We start from the raw sequence: 22,931 nt of genomic DNA on the forward strand, positions 1-22,931 counted from the left end.
CTAATGGTTCACTTTTTTCACAAGAAAGGTGATTTTAATTGTGTTTTTATGCACCAAATTTTCAAACTAAAAACAAAATTTTCATGTGTCAGAAAAAAATAAAGAAAAAACGGCCGAACGTCAAAAAAACCTATCGAAATACAAACTGGCTCGTTTGTTTTTAATGAACTAGATTGTATTTTCCTTGTATTTCGTTAGTTTTTCTGAAATATAGTTTACACACACCAGTACTGAAGCTGTATTAGGAGGGAGTGCGAAAAAAAAAATTGAAGATAAAATACAAGAAAAAATACACGAAAATAAAGAAGTGTCATATAGGTATAATAGAAAATGCTCGCAATGTGCTTTGAATTCGAAATCAAAACAAGACAGCCTATTAAATTTTTGGGATTGTAGCAGCATATGTGTGATAAGAAAAAGTTTAAATTTAGGTACATTCGATTATTGAATACAAAAACAAAACAGCAATATACCGGCACTCTGATGATTGGGAATGTACCTAACCTTTTGTAGCAATATAATGGCGATATTTCTACTTCATTCTGAAGTCATCTTCAGGAATTCTTGAATGTATCTGTGCGACCACATAATAATAATTAAATTTAATCTTGAAACTAATTTTCAATACCTGTTTCTACTCAACTTTTGAATAAACTCAATTTTTCGATTTCTAATGGGGCATCAAAATATACCCGCTCACATAGTTTCATCAGGGGAAAGCGGAAGGCTCACTCGGACAGCGTGAAGGTCCGTTGTGATAACCTAAAATAACGGTGAGGTACAGCTACTTGGAGAATCGTTGAATAGCAACGATCTCTACCTTAGATAAATCCTCCGAAGATCCAAGTGAGTCGCGACCGAAATAATTTCGCCTAGTTCTGGCAAAAGCTGGACAATTAAGCATAAATTGACTCGGTGATTCCACTTCAATATCCTCCATACAGCTGCAGCAGAATGGGGTTTCCAGTATATTGCGACGTCCCACCTGGACAGTGCCCTGTCAAAACCCCAATGACCATTGATAGATGAACCTTAGTGAACCCAATCATATCGGCAGACCTCCTGCCATCCACTTCCGGCCAGAAGGATCTTCCTACCCTGCAGGAGGTGGTGCCCGCCCAACGCCTGCTGAGCTGACTCGTGGCCCATCTATGCGCAGGAGCAGACCACAGGTGGCCAACGGAATCCCTACAGTCATCTTCGGTTGTACCGACGTGGGGTAAGAGATCCGCTTGACAGTTGCCCGGGATATCACTATGACTGGGGTGAAGGTTGCACAGGGAGCAGTTATCGGCTAGAATGATCTGTATGTTTTATGTGTCTATTGGTTATAAGATTATTTCAACGGTTTCGCGGTAAAATCTACGATTTCCTTTTTTGTATATTTTTCACGTCAATGAGCCGATTTTCTTCGTTGTTTATGTTTCACGACAATTAACCGCAGATTCGCAAAATTCACTTTGACAGATTAGAGTGCCAGGTATTAAGTATATATCAACAATTTGTACACAATGGCGCTTTCAGCGAATACAAGTATTAATCAATCGTTCAGTGATAACTTTCTGAACGCACCTTTGAGTATTTTTGATCCACTCAACGGTTGGGACCTTATTTAATTCGGCTATCTGCCAGTTCTTTGACTTATTGTTGGTTTTAAATAATGTTTTTCTCCCTTAATTATATAGTGAAGTGTGAAAAATAATGTAAGAAGTCCTTTACATTAATATCTGAGGACAATTATTTCATTTGGCAGTTAACTCAACTCGCCAATTCAGAGAACAGATTTTTTTATCACTCAACTGACGGAAACATGTTTGCAACGTATTGTGACGAATATTAGTGACACAAAGTGATACTCACATCACTAGTCTGATGCTAAGTAAATGAAGCCACAACAACAATAAAGCAAGCAGTCACTTGTATCTACATAAACGAATCAATCATTATGTCTACAGAGACGCACAAACGAATGCATATATCTGAGATACTCCCGTAAGTATGCAATCATTTGTGCAAGTATCACTCACATATACACGCGCATATGCGAGGCTATAGGCGTGTATCTGTAGTTATAGCTGATAAATAAGTAGTAGATTCTAGCAATAGAAGCGCCTAGAAGTATGCGAGCGATACAGCACAGAGTATAAAAGAGCGCCAGCTGAGCAATCAGTAATCAGTTTGATTTAAGCAAGCTATCAGTTGCGAAGTATAAGTGTACTTTCAAGTAGTCTAATAATGACCATTTTTGCATTATTCATTATTGGAGTTATTTATGCAACAGTTTAGTGATTCGAACGTTAGCATAAGATTTGGAATAAGCGGAATTGCTCTAAAATCGTTACAATTGGTGTCAGAAGAGGAATTGTTGAATAAATTCCGAAGATTTTGAGTACAACAAGGACATGGCAAAGTGGAGTGAATTGAAGCAACTGAAGGAGTTGGAGAGCCGTGGATTGAATACAACCGGCAATAAACTCGAAATTCCGGCACGACTACGAGAGGCAATGGAATTAGAAGGAATTAACGTGGAAGAGTATGTCTTTCATCTTGATGGCGATGAGACAACAAAATTGGAGGAGAAAAGTGAAACACCGCAGACAATAGCGAACACAGACTTGAACACGATATTAGCTGCAATATCTGCACAAACGCCGACAGTAACATCCAAGATGGAAAAAGAACTAGAATCCCAGGAGACACGTATAACATCCAAGATGGAATCACATGAAACACGTATAACATCCAAGATTGAAGCACAAGAAACGCGTATTTCGGAAATGTTGGCACAAATAACATTCAGGATTGAAACACAGGAGGCACGTATATCCGAAATGTCGTCACAAATAGCATCCAGGATTGAAGCACAGGAGGCACGTATATCCGAAATGTCGGGACAAATTTCAGCACAGGTATCATCGCAGATCTCTGTACAACTGTAAGCGCGTATGGAAGAGACACTAACGCAGTTTCAGGAAGGGTTCAGTGGTCGAAAAAATAAAATGGAGAGATATATGCTTTAAAAGATCGTATTCAGGAGTTACAATTGAACCGTCCAATCACTTCAATGTCTACTCTGAAGGTAAAATCCCCAACGTTTGATGGTTCTGTTCCTTTCCAGGTATTTAAGTTCCAATCTGAGAAGACGTTAGCACCGAACAACTCGAATGCCGAAGATAAAGTTGCTGCACTGTTCGTGGCTTTAAAAGGACCAGCTGCTGAGATCTTACAGACCATCCCAGAGTACGAACGTAACAGTTATGAAGCATTGATCGGCGCTCTAGATAGACGATACGGAACCGAGCATAGGAGACAGATATACCAAATGGAGTTACTGAACCGCTTCCAGAGGCCTGGTGAAACATTGCAAGAGTTTGCGTCGGATGTTGACGGACGCTCCTGTGGAATACACCGAAAGTGTAAAAATCCAGAGCTTTATAAATGGCATACGGGATGTCGAAACGAAGTAAGCGATATACGCAAACCCGAAACCTACATTCGCAGAAACGGTATCGCATGCTCTGATTCAGGAAACAGCGTCGCTTCTGTGTAAGCCAGTTTTCAAAGCACGCCGGGTGGAAGTAGAAAGACCAGAGTGGGTAGACGCAATTTTGGAAGCTTTAAAAGGAACGCAACAGAATAATAATGGTGCAATCAAATGTTTTAAGTGTGGAAAGCCAGGGCACATTACACGTACTTGCAGCACCGGTCCTGGTAGTTCCAACTTGGCTGGTCGTAAACGTAAAGCTGGAAGAGATAAGCAAGAGCGAGTCAGATGTAAAGATCGGAAACTTGCCCCAGCTATTGAATGCCTGTGATATCTGTGTCGCAAATTGGAAGGAAATCAAGCAGTCTTACCGTCAAAGGAAATGTGGATGGCAAGGAGCATGTACTGACTGTACATACGGGCGCATCTCATTCCTTAACCCGATCTGATTTGGCCAACAGGAGAGTAAAGCCATTACCTGGAGCAAGGTTACGTACGGTCACTGGCGAGTATAACCAAGTCCGGGGAGAAGTGATCTGTGAAGTCTTAATTGGGAAAGTCATGGTTCTACACAAATTCGTTGTGGCGGAGATTGTTGACGAAGTCTTATTGCGAGTGGATTTCTTTGTTGACTATGACATCAAGATCGATATGCAGAGAAGGGTGCTGCGTTATAAGAACCAGGATGTCCACTTAACTTCAGTTTGGAGAAAGGGTTCAGCAGTAAGCGAGTGCTGGTGGAGAAAACTCGACAAAGACCACGAAAGTCAAAGGTACAGGTTGATGGAGCGAATGGGCCAAATAAAGCGAAATCAAAAGTACCTGCGAGAGAAACACTGGCATTGACAAAACCAAATGTACGCACAAAAACGAAGGAAAGAATTTCACAGAAGGAATGCGAGGGTAGTTTCAAGCCAGGGTGCACTACTGTTGTGAAACGTGGGAACGATACTGATTATGCGAAGTAGTTCATTGGCCAAAGAACAGAGTGTGAGGGAACGGCCCAGGGTAATGAGTAGTAGGATGAAACACAGGTACGACAAGAACTATAATTTGGAAGGTTGGAGGGAGGTTTGGTACTGCTATACAACCCTCACCGGCGGAAAGGTGTTCCATCCAAATTTTGGTGCAGTTGTGAAGAGGATCAGTGATGTCATCTACCGCATACAAACAATTGGGAAACCACGAAATAGAAGGGTGGTTCAATTGAGAGGCTAGCAGCGGTTAGATCGAGAGATTTGTCTGATCGAGACGATCAGACTTAGGTGGAGGGCAGTGTGACGAATATTAGTGACACTAAGTGATACTCACATCACTAGTATGATGCTGGGTAAATGAAGCCACAACAACAATAAAGCAAGCAGTCACTTGTATCTACATAAACGAATCAATCATTACGTCTACACATATGTACGTACACGCAGCGGAGATAGACCCACAAACACATGCATATATCTGAGATACTCCCTGAAAGTATGCAATCATTTGTGCAAGTATCCCTCACATATACACGCGCATATGCGAGGTAGTATAGCTGATAAATAAGTAGTAGTTATAGCTGATAAATGCGTAGTAGATTCTAGAAATAGAAACGCCTAGAAGTATGCGAGCCACACCGCACAGAGTATAAAAGAGCGCCAACTGAGCAATCAGTAATCAGTTTGATTTAAGCAAGCTATCAGTTGCGAAAAATAAGTGTACTTGCAAGTAGTCTAAAAAAGACCATTTTTGCATTATTCAATATTGGAGTTATTTATTCAACAGTTTAGTGATTCGAACGTTAGCAAAAGATTTGGAATAAGCGGAATTGCTCTAAAATCGTTACAGTATCAACAAAAATGGCTCTCGCTGAAAGCGCCCAAACGACATCTACTTGTTTTAGGTTAAACAAACTCTGCGTATCAAGACCACGCCTAAGCTGAACATTAAACTTTTGACTTTGACAGTCTGAATTTACAATTCTAGGAAAAGTAGCCATTTTTCCTTTTTTATGAGATCAGCCGACATGATTATGATTTTCAAACGACAAAAACAATATATTATTTATCATTTCACGAAATATTTAGTCAACAATTTATTTTATAAAATAATATACTACTTGAGGGACTTTTCTACTACATTTACCGGTTAAGGGGATAGAATTGTTCCATTTTTTTCTTGCTTCGTAAAAGCAACCCGTCCTGATTTGTTAATATGGGAATGTCAAAGCTCTGATGTTATTAAAGAACAAACCTCTGGTAATTAAATCATGATGTAGCAGGTTTACGCTTATATTCGTTTATATTTTTGTATACATGTATATTTTGTATTATATAATAAAGTATAGTATCTCACCGGGTATATCATTAGCTTTTTTATTGCATTTTAGCACAAAAGTATCCGGTAGGTTAAAAATGTCTTTGCAATTATTTACGAAGCAAATATGGCAACTGCGACAAGACAGAGACTTTTCCGCAGTAAGGCTTTGAGTTCTACGTAAGCAGTTGGGACGTTTTGAAACCTTTTTCCTTTTACTTTCTGAAGTTATTTGTTGCTTTTTAATTGTCTCCTTATGCCTGTACTCTCGGCTCAGAAGCGTATCCTTATATATGGGTGCCAAAAAGCTGACTGTGTCACAAATAATGCAGTGCCATGTAACGGAGCTATTTTCTGTATCGCATTCATTACAAATCCAACGCCGATTTAGCGACGGGTTTGAAAAGTGATGATATAACTCGATGGATGTTTTCACATACTTTCGCGTATCTTCACAGTCGACACAATTTGATGGCAAATTTTTATTGTTGCGTTGTGGTCTGCGTAGACAGCCTCTGAGCATTGACTTATAAACCCGCTTGTACTCATTTCTGAAAATCGAATTACAATTGTTTAAATATGAGTACACATAATATATGTAAATGATTTGTGGAAAAATTAAGTTTAGCTTGTGTAGATGTTAACTGTAATACAGAAAATGGCAGCTTAAATTGAGGTTATGTAGCGAATTGAGTGCAAGGCCGTGGAAAAAGACAGTCGAATAAATGAAGAATGGCAGAAAGAACTGAGTTGCATTGCATCAAATACTTTCAATAAATGTAAAAAAATATCTAACAGCTTGAATACAAACTAAAACTTTTCTCATTTTTCCAGCAAATAATACTTTACTATTAAAAATTGGCAAAGGTTTTTGTCTGTTTAATATTCAAATTGAATTATCTAAAGGATTTTCGTAATATGGAGCCGTGTTATGTGTGTGTGTTTGGAAATTTAATTTATGGATAACTATCCTTAAATTTTAAGGAAAGGGACTTTGTAAATTACTTTTTACTTTTCACCATAATATTAAGAGGAAGAATTTTATTCATAACCAACTCTTTAAAAGGTCGAAGAACTGCCTCATATACGAATAAACACGTTGAGCAAATGTACCGAAAAATACTTCTACTCAGTAATTGGAAGTAAAATACCAACCGTTGAGTGGATCGCTACCTGTTGAGTAGTTCAGAATCTTATCACTCAGCGACTGCTCAACATTTTTGTCTCCTGAAGGCTCGTAATATTTGCTGCTCTTGTTTCTTTTTATACCCAGGTGTACTTTTACACAGGGTATTATAACTTTGGATTGGATAACGGTTGGTTATACAACCAAGGGATCGAGATAAATATAAACTTCCATATATCAAAAACATCAGTATCGAAAAAAAATTTATTAAGACATGTCTGTCCGTCCGTCTGTACTAGAGGTTTACGCCGATCACTTTAGCGCCTACGCCGCCGCCGCCGGTGTTCTTACTTTAAAAAGCTTGATTTTTCTATTTAAAAAAATAATATTTAGGAAAGGTTTTGTTTGTATGTATTTAAGGAAATCAACGCTTTGGCCATTTCGGAAAGATCCGGCGTTTTTGCCTCAAAATCTCGCAGATCGTTCAAAAATTTTTAGGAGTAGCTCTTTGTGGACGGATTGTCCCTCGTTCACTTACTCCAGAGAGGCTTCGAACCTAACCCCGGTCTTTGGAATTGCTACTGCTGCGTATGCTGAAAAGAAATAGAGATACATAAAATGGTCACACTTTTGTCTGTATATCTCGTGCGAAGCGTAGTTTCACCTGGAGTTAACTCCTAATAATCATCGCAAACAAAAATAAATAAAAAAATCGCAAACACAATTTCTTTAAATCATTTGTGGCTCCTTGGCGGTCACGCTCAAAGGCGACTTACGGTTGCTATTAATGGTCTATTAATACTCACGACTCTCGTGGCACAGGGCGCGTCCAGTTTTTTCGCGCTACAATTCCCGATGATTAAGAGGTACAATTCCCGATGTGCGAAAAGTAGCAATCCCGACCACCAGTCGCTACCACGCCTCCTGACCCTCACACCCTATGCCAGCACTGAAGCTATATGACTGCGACTTCGAACTCATATGTACCTTCGTCGACGTCACTTTCCTAGAAGCTCTAGTTGTAGGTGCGAAGACTTTCTAACGGATGTTTTTGTCGCGCTATGCTGCCGAGCTACACCAGAGAAACACCTTAAAACGTTAGGGAGTGACTATTCGGCCAAGGATGCCGCCCTCGAAATCATAAGCAGTCTAATTGGATGTCATTGCGTAACTCATGAGTGAAAATCGTATAAATCCTCGGCGCATCCATATAATTAAAATTTTACAAGGACCCTGGGTAAAATTTTTAAAATGTAGACCAAAGTTTGCAGACGTTTATGTTCACAACATTAATTTCAATAGTTTTCGTTAAATCAAAACGATATTTTAGAATAAAAGTCGACCGATTTTAAGTTGAAAGATGTTAACTGCTGTTTTCCGGCCTTATAATAAAAGAGCTCATTACGGATGACACCGTAGCTTCAGTTTTCAGACTAGTTCCACTGTCCACTACGTTAAGGTAGTAACACACACGGTCATTAGTTCGACTGTCTTGGGAAAGATTTTGCTTTACCACTTTGAGTGTTCTTGCGAAGGACAAAGCCTCACCTGGTAAATATATGTGCCTATATAAAAGGAGCCGCAACGTGTAGGTGATATTTAAACTTGGTTGATAGGCTATAATCAATGTGATTCATTCCAAGGGACTAGTTTGGATAGGGCCGCCAACTTTAGGAAATGTCAAACCGGGAGACTTGTGTGTTGAAGGATGAAGTGTGAAAATCAAGATTAATATTTCAGACGTTATTTTTAAGTTTCGCAAATAAACAACAGATGTTTGAATGTAAGCCCAAGTGATTTTTCAAACCATTCTCATACATACATACATATATCCTCAACTTGAGAATCATTTCAAAGGAGTGTTTATGCCCCTAGAACCTACTAAAGGATTTTGCATTACTGATTTCTCTTATTCTTGAGGACAATTTAAAAATATGTTCGGCTTGGGTCATTTTATTTGAATTAATTGTTCATTATTAATTTTTTGAAAAAAAATGCAGTGAGCATATAAATTTATTAGATATATAACTTTTCTCTTAGTGTTTTGTTTTAATAACTTGGTGAATTGGGTGATGCAAAGTCCGTGTTAAGCTGACATCGAAAACGCCTGTTATTTTAAATAACTTTTGAACAGTTAGAAAGAGTTAAATTTCGCAATTAATTTCTTAAAACTGGCAGTGATGCGCAGCCGTTGATGCCACTTTCGACCATATGCGACCAATTTTCGACATGAACAATAAATGGCCTAAACAGTGTTAAACTAGTAGAAAATATGTGAAGAATTAAACAAGGGGTGCCACAGGGTAGTGTCATATCCCCACTTCTGTTTACCTTATACATATGTATCAAAGCTACCTTCGCCACCAGAAGTATTTACTATCGTTTTCTACGCCTATTACTGCACAATAATGGCCACAGGCCCAGGCCCACAGATCGATGAACTTTGCAACAAAATAAACGGCTACCTCACCTCCCTGATCACTCCAATTTTTTCACGTCGCGAAACCTGACATTATCACCGACTAAATCATCGGCGACCTTATTCACAACTTGGACGTCCCAAATGTCGACCATTTTGAACGTCCACGTCAATAGCACTACGCTACCGACTGTCTTACACCCCAAAATCTTGGGTATGACGTTCGATCAGGATCTACATTTTGGTGAGCATGTAGCCGCAATTGTACCGAAAATCCAGAGCCCTAATCCTCAAATCTCTTGCTGCCAGTACTTGGGGAAAATATAAAGAAACGCTCATTACCACTTACAAAGCCATTGGCCAGCCGATTGCATGCTACGCGTCCCCGATATGGTCGCCAAGCCTAAAGACTACTCACTGGAAGAAGCTACAGGCCTGCCAAAATACTGTCCTCAGAACGGGTTGTATTCTTATATCCCCAGAACACCATCTACATAATGAGGCGAGAATACTCCCCATCAGGGAGAGAAATGAAATGCTATCCAAACAGTTCCTGTTGAATACCCATAAACCTGGGCATCTCAACAGGCATCTGATTGATGAGCCAACACCGCCCAGGGGCTTAAGGAGTCATCTCCGTAAGCATTATGAGGAAATGCAGCACCTGAGAACACAGCCGTATGAAGCCAAAAAACACAAGCAAGTCCTCGGTGAACTCCACAAACAGGCGTCGGACCTCTATGTCAGGAATTGCTCGATGAATCCTGTACTCATAGAACAGTACCCCAAACTTGCAGAAGAGGAACGCACACACCCCAGGGAAACACGAGTCACTCTAGCTCAACTTCGATCTGGATACTGTAACAGGTTAAACTCTTACCTATCCAGAATCAACCCCGACATACAAAATGTATGCCCCGCTTGCAATGTGTCCCCACATGACACCAACCATCTCTTCAGTTGTAATGTGGAACCAACGCCTCTAACACCCTTCTCATTATGGTGAACCCCTGTTGAAACAGCAAGTTTCCTTGGACTCCCGTTAGAGGATATTGATGACAATTTGTGAGCTTTCGCACCTATTGGATGGGGCGAAGCACTCTACAACAACAACAACAACAACAAGGAACGCACACTGCCTTGGGAAACGCGAGTCACTCTAGCTCAACTTCGATCTGGATACTGTAACAGGTTAAACTCTTACCTATCCAGAATCAACTCCGACATACAAAATGTATGCCCTGTTTGCAATGTGTCCCCACATAACACCAACCATCCTTTCAATTGTAATATGGAACCAACGCCTCTAACGCCCCTCTCATTATGGTTCACCCCTGTTGAAACAGCAAGTTTTCTTGGACTCCCGTTAGAGGATATTGATGACAATTTGTGATCGGTCACACCTATTGGATGGGGCGAAGCACTGCCACAACAACAAGTAGCGGCGTTTATCGGCGGCGTATATCTCTAGTCTGTACGTCCGTTAACACAATAATTTGAGCAAATATTGAGATATCTTCACCAAATTTGGTATATGGGCTTATCTGGACCTAGAATAGATTGGTATTGAAATGAGCGATATCGGACGATAACCACGCCTACATTTTCGATATCGAAAATTTTGAAAAATGAGATAATTAAAAAATCAAATTTGGTAGGTGGATTGGTTTTAGTTATGACGCAAAACGTAAATTCCAAAAAGTTATGGAATATGGGCGTGGCACCACCCACAAATATAAATAGGAGATTTTAGGCCGAGCTTCTCTCCCAATTTGGGTCGTGCTCCTTTTTAATTTTTCCTACAAATTGGCGGGACGGGATCTACTCATTTTATGACGACTCCGAACGGCATCTGCAAGGCAAATGACTTTTCACTGAGAGCTTTTCATGGCAGAAATACACTCGGAGTGCTTGTCAAACACTGCCGAGGGGCGACCCCGCTTAGAAAATTGTTCTTCTAATTGAAAAAATTGTTTCTAAAATTTTGATGTTGCTTTGCCCGGGCATGATGGTAGGCGGAGCACGCTACCATCGCACCACGGCGGCCGCCAATCGAAGAAGACCCACATTTAGAAGAAGAAAATTTGGAAGTTTAACAAACCGTAAATCAAAATCCGTTAAAGATATTACATTGAAATTTTGCAGAGACGGTTCAAGACCACGCCCACTTTTCCTAAAAGTCTAACCTTAACAAAGCTGCAATATCTCTATGATATTCAGCTATATTTGAATGATATTCTTACTGAGCTAAGAACAAAACTTAAACAAATTTTGAAAGTAGTCGTGACCAGCCCATTTTTTTTGTTCCTCTTTCCAAAATACTTTTTAATTTGAACAGAAATATCCCAATCCGAACGAAATTTGGCATAAACATTTTTTTCATGGCTACAACTGTTAAACTGCATTTTTACCCGCTCAAGTTCATTAGTGGTAGTCTCTGTATCCCTTTTGAACCATATGTGCATTATTGCGCAGCCTCATAACACTATAAACCACACAAAGCAAACAACAACGTTTCAAGTGCACAGTTGGGTATGTAATGTTCGGTTTCTCCCGAAGTTAGAAAAAAAGGCTATGAACTCTTAAATGGAAAGTTTGAGGAAAAATAAAACATGGGCTATTGTTGAATGAATTTACAAAAAGAAAATGATAACACATTTAAGGCTAGGTTGGTAGCCAGAGGGTTCCAGGAAAAAGAGTATTTAGAGAATGTTTATTCGCCAGTAGGGAAATGGAAACCTTAAAAGTTTTACTAAGTTACTGTTGCGTAAATAATTTGTTTATTTAACAAATGGATGTTGAGACGGCTTTTCTCAACGGCACAGCGAAGTCGGAAGTTTACATTAATGAACCCAGCGGCTACGAAATTGGTAAAATTAAAGTATACAAATTACAAAAAGCTTTGTATGGTCCCAGAGAAAGTCCGAGAGCATGGAATGATTGTTTCAATAAATATATAGAAAAACTAAATTTCGTGAAAAGCAATTATGACTATTGTTTGTATGTGAATAATATCAGCCAAGATCCAATATATCTTTTAATTTTTGTCGATGATCTTTTGTTTTGCTGTAAGGACACACAGCTGATTTTGAAAACATAAAAATAATAGACACCGAAAGGAGAGAAAAAGCGCGTTGCACCTTAGAAAGCCTAAGAATTTTGCAAAAAAGAGGAAACACAATAAACAAAAAACCAAACACTATAAAAGCAGCAACAGTTGAGGCACGAGAATCAGTTTGATTTAAGAAGCCACCTGGCGAGCAATAGTAATGTTATTGTGAAGTACGTTATATTGTGAGAACTTTAATAAAGGCCATTTTGCATTATTGAATAGTTGAGTTATTTATTCAACAGTTTAGTGATTCGAACTTAGCAGAAGGTTGCAAATAAGAGGATTTGCAGTAAATTCGTTACAATTGGTGTCAGAAGAGGAATTGTTGAATAAATTCCGAAGACTTCGAATACAACTTGGACATGGCAAAGTGGAGTGAATTGAAGAAGCAGCTGAAGAAGGCGTTGGAGAGCCGTGGATTGAATACAAGCGGCATTAAAATCGAACTTCAAGCACGACTACGAGAGGAAATGGAAGCAGAAGAAATTAACGTGGAAGAGTATGTCTCTCATCTTGATGGCGAGGAGACAACAAAAATTGAAGAGAAAACTGAAACATCGCAGACAGTTACGAGCACAGACTTGAACATGATATTATCTGCAATATCTGCACAAACATCGACAGTAACATCAATGTCGTCGCAAATGTCATCTCAACTGGAAGAACAGAAGACATATTTGGCATCTCAACTAGAATCCCAGGAGAACCGTTACGAGCACAGACTTGAACATGATATTGGCTGCAATATCTGCACAAACATCGACAGTGCCATCAATGTCGTCGCAAATGTCATCTCAACTGGAAGAACAGAAGACATATTTGGCATCTCAACTAGAATCCCAGGAGAACCGTATAACATCCAAGATGCAAGAAGAGAAGACATATATGGCATCCAAGATGGAATCACAGGAGACACGTATTGCAGAAATGTCATCTGAAATAACAGCGAAGATTGAAACACAAGAGGCACGAATATCCGAAATGTCGGCGCAAATTTCAACACAGATATCATCGCAGGTCTCTGCTCAACTGGAAGACCAAGAAGGACGTATTTCCTCGAAGTTGGAGGCGCAAGATACAAAAGAGTTTGAAGAAAAAATCGAGGCCGAGGTGGATGCTTTGAGAGGACGTATCGAGCAGTTGCACCTAAATCGCCCAGCAGTTTCAACGAGTAATCCAAAGGTAAAAACACCATCCTTTGACGGTTCTGTTCCTTTCCAGGTCTTTAAGCTAAAATTGAGAAGACCGTAACAGTAAACAACTGGAATACTGAAGATAAAGTTGCTGCACTCTTCGTAGCATTGAAAGGACCAGCTGCCGAAATCTTACAGACTATTCCAGAGTACGAACGGAACAGTTATGACGCATTGATGGCTGCTGTAGAACGGCGATACGGAAGCGAACACAGGAAACAGATATATCAAATAGAATTGCAAACCATTACCAAAAAAGCTAATGAGACTTTGCAAGAGTTTGCTTCGGATGTTGAAAGGTTGGCTCATTTGGCAAATGCGGACGCACCCGTAGAATACACAGAGAGGGTAAAAATCCAGAGTTTTATAAATGGCATACGGGACGTCGAGACGAAGCGAGCCACATATGCAAGCCCAAAGCCAACATTTGCTGAAACGGTATCACATGCATTGACTCAGGAAACTGCCTCCCTATTGAGTAAAGCAGCATATAAGGCTCATCGTGTGGAAGTAGAAAGACCAGAGTGGGTATACACAATTTTGGAAGCATTGAAGGGTACGCAGCAGAAGAATAATGTCAGTTGTTTTAAGTGTGGAAAGCCAGGGCACATTGCGCGTTATTGCACCACCCCTAACAGTTCCAACAATGTGGGTGGTCGTAAACGCAGAGCTGAAGGAAATGAGCAAATCTCCAAGTCCACTCAATCGTTAAACTAAAGAGAGTAAGCCGCAAGGGGCGACAGCTGGCTCCCTCAATTGAATACCCCATAATCTCTATCTCGCAAATTGGAAGAAGGTCAAGCAATCTTACTGTCGGAGGTCATGTGGATGGAAAGGAACTGACTGTAGATACGGGTGCATTCCATTCCATCATTCGATCAGATTTAGTCAACAAGAAGATAAGACCATTGCTTGGAGCAAGATAACGTACAGCCACGGGAGAGGACACCCAGGTAATTGGAGAAGTAACATGTGAAGTAGCAATTGGGAACGTCACGGTACTACACAATTTTATAGTGCCAGAGGTTGTTGATGAAATCATAATTGGAGTGGACTTCTTAATCGACCAAGGCATCAAGATCGATATGCAAAGCAAGACGATGCGATATAAGAACATGGATGTGCCACTTAATTTCGGCTACGAGAGAGGCCACAGCAGTAAACGAGTGCTGGTGGAAGAGAGTCGGCAAATACCACCAAAATCCGAAGTAGTCATCTGGGCAAAGGTTGATGGAGACAGGACAAACAAATTGTGGGTTGTCGAAGCAGCAAACAAATCAACACTGAGCGCACTTGTAGGAAAAACCCTGGATATAACAAAACAATATGGACGTATCCCAGTAAGTGTACTCAATGAGTTCAAGTCACCACTCAAACTGACAAAAGGAGCTATTTTGGGAAGATGCCAAGAGGCTGAAGTAGTTATTAACTGTGAACAGCTCCAGGAACACGTTTCATCTAGTAATACTGTAATACTGATCTTTCTAATGACATCACGGCATGGACGGAGGGGCTAGAGGAAACCTATCAGAGTAAGGCAAAAAAACTGCTCCTAAAGTACGCGAACATATTTGACCAGGATGGTTCCAAACCAGGCCGCACCAATGTTGTGAAACATTAAAGTGACACTGGAGATGCGAGGCCGATCCGTCAAGCTCCACGTAGTGTTCCACTGGCGAAGCGGGAAGTTGTGAGTGAAATCATACAAGAAATGAGCGACAGCGGCGTCATCGAACCATCAGCTAGTCCATGGAGCTCACCGGTAGTACTTGTAAAGAAGAAGGATGGAAAAATTAGGTTTTGCGTGGACTACCGGAGGTTGAATGACGTTACGAAAAGGGATAACTACCCATTGCCAAAAATTGACGACACTCTGGACTCGCTCTCTGGTACGAAATGGTTTTCCACACTGGACTTGAAAAGCGACTACTGGCAAGTGGAAGTGAAGGAGGAAGACAAAGAGAAAACAGCCTTCAGTGTCGGTGGCGGTCTTTGGCAATTTACAGTGATGCCTTTTGGACTATGTAATGCACCAGCTACTTTTGAAAGACACATGGATCAGGTACTGAAAGGACTACATTGGAAAACATGATTAGTGTACCTAGACGACATCATCGTATTGGAAAAGAACTTCGAAGAACATCTGAAGATCTTGGAGGAGGTTTTCCAAAGAATAGCTGGTGCTGGTCTGAAACTTAGTCCCAAAAAGTGTTCTCTGTTCAAGAAGCACGTTAGTTACTTGGGTCATAAAGTAACGACGGAGGGCATCTGCACCGCGAATGAAAAGATAGAAGCAGTGAAGGATTGGCCAAGACCACAGAATCTGCATGAATTGAGAAGTTTCCTTGGGCTGTGCACATATTACCGCCGATTTTTTACCGAAATTTTGCCAGCGTGGCCCATAGTCTCTACGAGCTAACAAGAAAAAATAAAGCTTTTGAATGGAAGAGGTAGTTTTCCAAACATTGAAAGAGCGTTTGTGCACTGCCCCAATGTTAGCATATCCGATTCCAGGAGCAACGTTTATTCTAGATACAGATGCAAGCGGATATGCTATAGGAGGTGTTTTATCACCACTGGTCGATAGACAGGAGAAGGTAGTTGCATATTACAGCCGTTCGATTGGAAAACCAGAGAGGAACTATTGCGTTACACGGAGAGAGCTGTTGGCTTTGGTAGAGTGCATTAACCATTTCCACAAATACCTCTACGGCCAGCGATTCCGCGTCAGGACAGATCACGCAGCGTTGAAATGGCTTCTGCAGTTCCGTAATCCGGAAGGACAATTGGCACGGTGGATCGAGCGAACAAAGCTATGACTTTTCCATTGAGCATCGAAAAGGTAGTACCCATGGCAATGCTGATGCAATGTCACGAAGACCATGTAGTTTGGAATGCAAGCACTGTTCAAAGGCCGAGGCTAAAGAAGACATTATAGATGTCCAGCTAATGACTATAACATGTACAGATGAATGGGACAAGGAACAGCTAAGGAAGTGTCAGCTAGAGATCTGTCACATGTTATGGAAGGGCTCGAACGAAACGACAGACCAAGTAGAGTGGAGATGTCAGCAGAGAGTCCCATTGCGAAGTCAAATTGGGCACAGTGGAACAGTTTAGAGTTGATATGCGGTTGCTTGCATTGAGTATGGGAGAGTGAGGATGGTCAATGCAAGAAGAAACTGATAGCTGTTCCCAGAAAGAGGATTCCTGACGTGCTCAGCGAGCTGCATGATGGTCCAAGCGGAGGTCATCTTGGAATCACGAAGACGCTCGAGAAGATTAAACAGAGATTCTATTGAGTTGGTTGCCATCAGTAGGTCACTGAGTGGATTGCGAACTGCGAGGTTTGCAGCAGAGCGAAAGGGCCCAAAACACGAAGTCATGGCCAGATGAAGCAATATAACTCAGGTGCGCCATTTGAAAGGATCGCCATGGATGTTGCAGGTCCATTTCGTACTAGCAACTGCGGAAAAAATATGTACTGGTGGTTATGGATTACTTCAGCAAATGGCAGAGGTATACCCAATCCCAAATTAAGAAGCGGAAACAGTAGCAGAAGTGTTTATAAACAATTGAGTTGCAAGGTATGGTGTACCAATGGAGGGTCATTCTGACCAAGGCAGGAATTTCGAATCAGCTGTGTTCCGGGAAATGTGTAAATCATTGGGAATTCGAAAAATACGGACAACTGCATTGCATCCTCAGTCCGATGGTATGGTGGAACGATTCAATAGAACATTGGAGGAGCATTTAAGGAAAGTAGTAGACAAGTACCATAAGGAGTGGGATACACATACATCATCCATTCTTGATGGCTTACCGATCGGCAGTGCATGAGACAACGGGCCAAACTACCGCAAAGGTAATTTTTAACAATGACCTTCGACTGCCAGCTGGTTTGAAGTTTGGGATAGATGCCGATGGGGAGAGAAATGCCAAGAAATCCACTGGTGTCTTGGAAGAAGAGCTGAGAGAGATACACGATCTTGTAAGGCAATGATCAAAGATTATAAGTGACAAGATGAAAGCGAGGCACGATAAAGCAATTAATTCGGAAGGGTTTCAGGAAGGAGATTTGGTGCTGTTATACAACCCACAACGAAGAAAAGGTTTGTCGCCGAATTTGCAGTGTAATCGGGAAGGCCCATAAAAGTTGTAAAACGGATCAACGATGTAGTGTACCGCATACAAACCATTGGCGAACCACGAACCAAAATGAAAGTTGTTCATTTGGAAATGCTGGCAGCGTTTAGATCGAGAGATTTGTCGGATCGGGACGATCAGACTTAAGTGGAGGGCAGTGTGACGAATATTAGCAACACTAAGGGATACTATCATCTCTAAGCCGATGCTAAGCAGTGACTTGTATGCACATCCATAAATCAATCCTTATGTATCTACATAAACGAATCAATCATTATGTCTACACATATGTACGTACACACAGCAGAGAGAAGCACAAACACATGCATATATCTTATCTGAGATGCTCACAAAAGTAGGCAATGATTTGTGCAAGTATCAGTCACATATATGTACACGCGCATATGAGAAGCTATAAACGTAGGTATAGCTGAGTAATTTTATAACTGATAACTAACTAGTAAATTCTAGAACAGAACCGCCTAGAAATGTCAACGAGGAAACCAAACACTATAAAAGCAGCAACAGTTGAGGCACGATAATCAGATTGATTTAAGAAGCCACCTGGCGAGCAATAGTAGTGTTATTGTGAAGTACGTTATATTGTGAGAACTTTAATAAAGGCCATTTTGCATTATTGAATAGTGAAGTTATTTATTCAACAGTTAAGTGATTCGAACTTAGCAGAAGGTTGCAAATAAGAGGATTTGCAGTAAATTCGTTACAAGAAAGCAGCGACACTATTCTCTAAGATTAACCAACTTAAGCACGAGCAAATACGAAAACAGGGAATCAACATTAACAGCGACTAGTTTGTCAAGAATACAAACATAGATTTTCCCGAAGATATGAAGCGGTTGTTGTCTTTAGGCAAAAAATTTACAGTCCCTACAACAAACAACAATAACTTTTGACTATTTTTGATTTTTTCGATTATTTTTTTTTTTTTTTTATTTGTTTTTTATTACTTTTGATTATTTTTCCGCTTTGTTGAAAGAAAAGTTCTTGTTTGTTGCATGCACGGAATAATTTCTACATACAAGTACATTTTAAGATGCAATATTAAATCGTAACCGCTTACGAGGCAAATATATAGGGCGAATGGTATATGAGCGTTGATCTAAACATATTCTCCGGTAAGTATATATACATGTGCATTATTACACTCATTATATAAAATAATAATGGTTTCATAATTAGGTCAAGCCAATTTTTGTTTTGTATCCAAAATTAATATATCCGCTATTTTTTAAGTTATGACTACGCACTGATTGTTTTGTTATCAAAGTTCATCATATTCTTCGCTTTATTTTAGTAATATTGGTTTCATATCATCGCCAGTGTGGGGCAATGTTCTCCAACAAAAGGTGGGCTGAAAAATTTGGCACAAAATGAGCTGTATAGCTATCTGGGTGATTCATATACTAGCATGGACATATGGAAAACACGAAGTGCGTTGAAAGAAACTGCAAAACGCTTCAACACGCCTTTAACTTCTTTTGCTCCCGTTGAGCGACTATTTTCCTTTGCAGGAATTATAAATCCTCCAAGGCGTCAGTTTTTGTCGAACGTTTCATTCGAAACCTTTATTGAAAGCAAATGCAAATTTCTTATAATGACTAAAACAACTTTTGGATAATGAATATCGTTATTTTTGGCAATGTTAATTTAATGAAGCAAATAATTATTAATTAGATACACATTTCATAACATCATTACTTCCTTGTAAAATAGCAACTTGTGCAATTTTTATGTTTACAAAAACACATATATATAAAATTAATAAAAAACAAGTAAGGAAGGTTAAGTTCGGGTGTAACCGAACATTACATACTCAGTTGAGAGCTATGGTGACAACATAAGGGAAAATAACCATGTAGGAAAATGAACCGAGGGTAATCCTGGAATGTGTTTGTATGACATGTGTATCAATTGAAAGGTATTAAAGAGTTTTTTATGAGGGAGTGGGCCATAGTTCTATAGGTGGACGCCATTTAGGGATATCGCCATAAAGGTGGATCAAGGTTGACTCTAGAATTTGTTTGTACGATATGGGTATCAAATGAAAGGTGTTAATGAGTATTTTAAAAGGGAGTGATCCTTAGTTCCATAGGTGGACGTCGTTTCGAGATATCGCCATAAAGGTGGACCAGGGGTGACCCTAGAATTTGTTTGTACGATATGGGTATCAAATGAAAGGAGTTAATGAGCATTTTAAAAGGTAGTGGGCCTTAGTTCTATAGGTGGACGGACGCCTTTTTGAGATATCGCAATAAAGGTGGACCAGGGGTGACTCTAGAATGCGTTTGTACAATATGGGTATCAAAAGAAAGGTGTTAATGAGTATTTTAAAAGGGCGTGGGTCTTAGTTCTATAGGTGGACGTCTTTTCGAGATATCGCCATAAAGGTGGACCAGGGGTGACTCTAGAATGCGTTTGTACAATATGGGTATCAAACGAAAGGTGTTAATGAGTATTTCAAAAGGGCGTGGGTCTTAGTTCTATAGGTGGACGCCTTTTCGAGATATCGCCATAAAGGTGGACAAGGGGTGACTCTAGAATGTGTTTGTACGATATGGGTATCAAATTAAAGGTATTAATGAGAGTTTTAAAAGGGAGTGGTGGTAGTTGTATAGGTGGTCGCATTTTCGAGATATCGGCATAAAGGTGGACCAGGGGTGACTCTAGAATGCGTTTGTACAATATGGGTATCAAACGAAAGGGGTTAATGAGCATTTTAAAAGGTAGTGGGCCTTAGTTCTATAGGTGGACGGACGCCTTTTCGAGATATCGCAATAAAGGTGGACCAGGGGTGACTCTAGAATGCGTTTGTACAATATGGGTATCAAAAGAAAGGTGTTAATGAGTATTTTAAAAGGGCGTGGGTCTTAGTTCTATAGGTGGACGCCTTTTCGAGATATCGCCATAAAGGTGGACCAGGGGTGACTCTAGAATGCGTTTGTACAATATGGGTATCAAAAGAAAGGTGTTAATGAGTATTTTAAAAGGGCGTGGGTCTTAGTTCTATAGGTGGACGCCTTTTCGAGATATCGCCATAAAGGTGGACCAGGGGTGACTCTAGAATGTGTTTGTACGATATGGGTATCAAATTAAAGGTATTAATGAGGGTTTTAAAAGGGAGTGGTGGTAGTTGTATAGGTGGTCGCATTTTCGAGATATCGGCATAAAGGTGGACCAGGGGTGACTCTAGAATGCGTTTGTACAATATGGGTATCAAACGAAAGGGGTTAATGAGCATTTTAAAAGGTAGTGGGCCTTAGTTCTATAGGTGGACGGACGCCTTTTCGAGATATCGCAATAAAGGTGGACCAGGGGTGACTCTAGAATGCGTTTGTACAATATGGGTATCAAAGGAAAGGTGTTAATGAGTATTTCAAAAGGGCGTGGGGCTTAGTTAATGAGAGTTTTAAAAGGGAGTGATCCTTAGTTCCATAGGTGGACGTCGTTTCGAGATATCGCCATAAAGGTGGACCAGGGGTGACCCTAGAATTTGTTTGTACGATATGGGTATCAAATGAAAGGGGTTAATGAGCATTTTAAAAGGTAGTGGGCCTTAGTTCTATAGGTGGACCGACGCCTTTTCGAGATATCGCAATAAAGGTGGACCAGGGGTGACTCTAGAATGCGTTTGTACAATATGGGTATCAAACGAAAGGTGTTAATGAGTATTTCAAAAGGGCGTGGGGCTTAGTTCTATAGATGGACGCCTTTTCGAGATATCGCCATAAAAGTGGACCAGGGGTGACTCTAGAATGTGTTTGTACGATATCGGTATCAAATTAAAGATATTAATGAGGGTTTTAAAAAGGAGTGGTGGTAGTTGTATAGGTGGTCGCCTTTTCGAGATATCGCCATAAAGGTGGACCAGGGGTGACTCTGGACTTTGTACGATATGGGTATCAAATGAAAGGTGTTAATGAGTCTTTTTAAAAGGGAGTGGGCCTTAGTTCTATAGGTGGTCGCCTTTTCGAGATATCGCCATAAAGGTGGACCAGGGGTGACTCTACAATATGTATGTGCGATATGAGTATCAAATGAAAGGTGTTAATGAGTATTTTAAAAGGGCGTGGGGCTTAGTTCTATAGGTGGACAACTTTTCGATATATCGCCATAAAGGTGGACCAAGGGTGACTATAGAATGTGTTTGTACGATATGGGTATCAACTTAAAGGTATTAATGAGGCTTTTAAAAGGGAGTGGTGGTAGTTGTATATGTGAAGGCGTTTTCCAGATATCGACCAAAATGTGGACCAGTGTGACCCAGAACATCATCTGTTGGATACCGCTAATTTATTTATATATATAATACCACGAACAGTATTCCTGCCAAGATTTCAGGGGTTTTTTATTTCGCCCTGCAGAACTTTTTCATTTCATTCTACTTAATATGGTAGGTGTCACACCCTTTTACAAAGTTTTTTTCTAAAGTTATATTTTGCGTCAATAAACCAATCCAAATACCATGTTTCATCCCTTTTTTCGTATTTGGTATAGAATTATGGCTTTTTCGTTTTTGGTAATTTTCGATATCGAAAAAGTGGGCGTGGTCATAGTAGGATTTCGGCCATTTTTTATACCAATTCAAAGTGAGTTCAGATAAGTACGTGAACTGAGTTTAGTAAAGATATATCGATTTGTGCGGCCGAGCCACGCCCATTTTGAAATTTTCTTTTATTTTTGCATTTTGTTGCACCATATCATTACTGGAGTTGAATGTTGACATAATTTACTTATATACTGTAAAGATATTAGATTTTTTGTTAAAATTTGACTTAAAAAAAAAAAATTTTTTTAAAGTGGGCGTGGTCGTTCTCCGATTTTGCTAATTTTTATTAAGCATACATATAGTAATAGGAGTAACGTTCCTGCCAAATTTCATCATGATATCTTCAACAACTGCCAAATTACAGCTTGCAAAAGTTTTAAATTACCTTCTTTTAAAAGTGGGCGGTGCCACGCCCATTGTCCAAAATTTTACTAATTTTCTATTCTGCGTCATCAGTTCAACTCACCTACCAAGTTTCATCGCTTTATCCGTCTTTGGTAATGAATTATCGCACTTTTTCGGTTTTTCGAAATTTTCGATATCGAAAAAGTGGGCGTGGTTATAGTCCGATATTGTTCATTTTAAATAG

The 22,931-nt window shown here is 40.0% G+C and overlaps 1 protein-coding gene across 5 annotated transcripts in view; it reads right to left on the reverse strand.

The window, feature by feature from the left end:
• Positions 1-22,931, reverse strand: part of sol (small optic lobes) — a 567,383-nt gene that overhangs the window by 532,404 nt on the left and 12,048 nt on the right. For 4 of the 5 annotated variants that reach the window (XR_010952752.1, XR_010952751.1, XM_067782436.1 and 1 more), the window contains exon 2: positions 5,819-6,330. The exons of the other annotated variant lie outside the window; for it this stretch is intronic. Coding sequence is in view for 2 of the 4 variants with exons in the window: in XM_067782436.1 (XP_067638537.1) it covers positions 5,819-6,330 (512 nt within the window). In the remaining 2 variants the exon portion in view is untranslated. The remainder of the gene's footprint in view (positions 1-5,818; positions 6,331-22,931) is intronic. 5 annotated transcript variants of the gene reach the window in all.

The sequence above is a fragment of the Eurosta solidaginis genome, chromosome 4 (assembly GCF_040869045.1).
Source record: "Eurosta solidaginis isolate ZX-2024a chromosome 4, ASM4086904v1, whole genome shotgun sequence".
NCBI classification, from domain to species: Eukaryota; Metazoa; Arthropoda; class Insecta; order Diptera; family Tephritidae; genus Eurosta; species Eurosta solidaginis.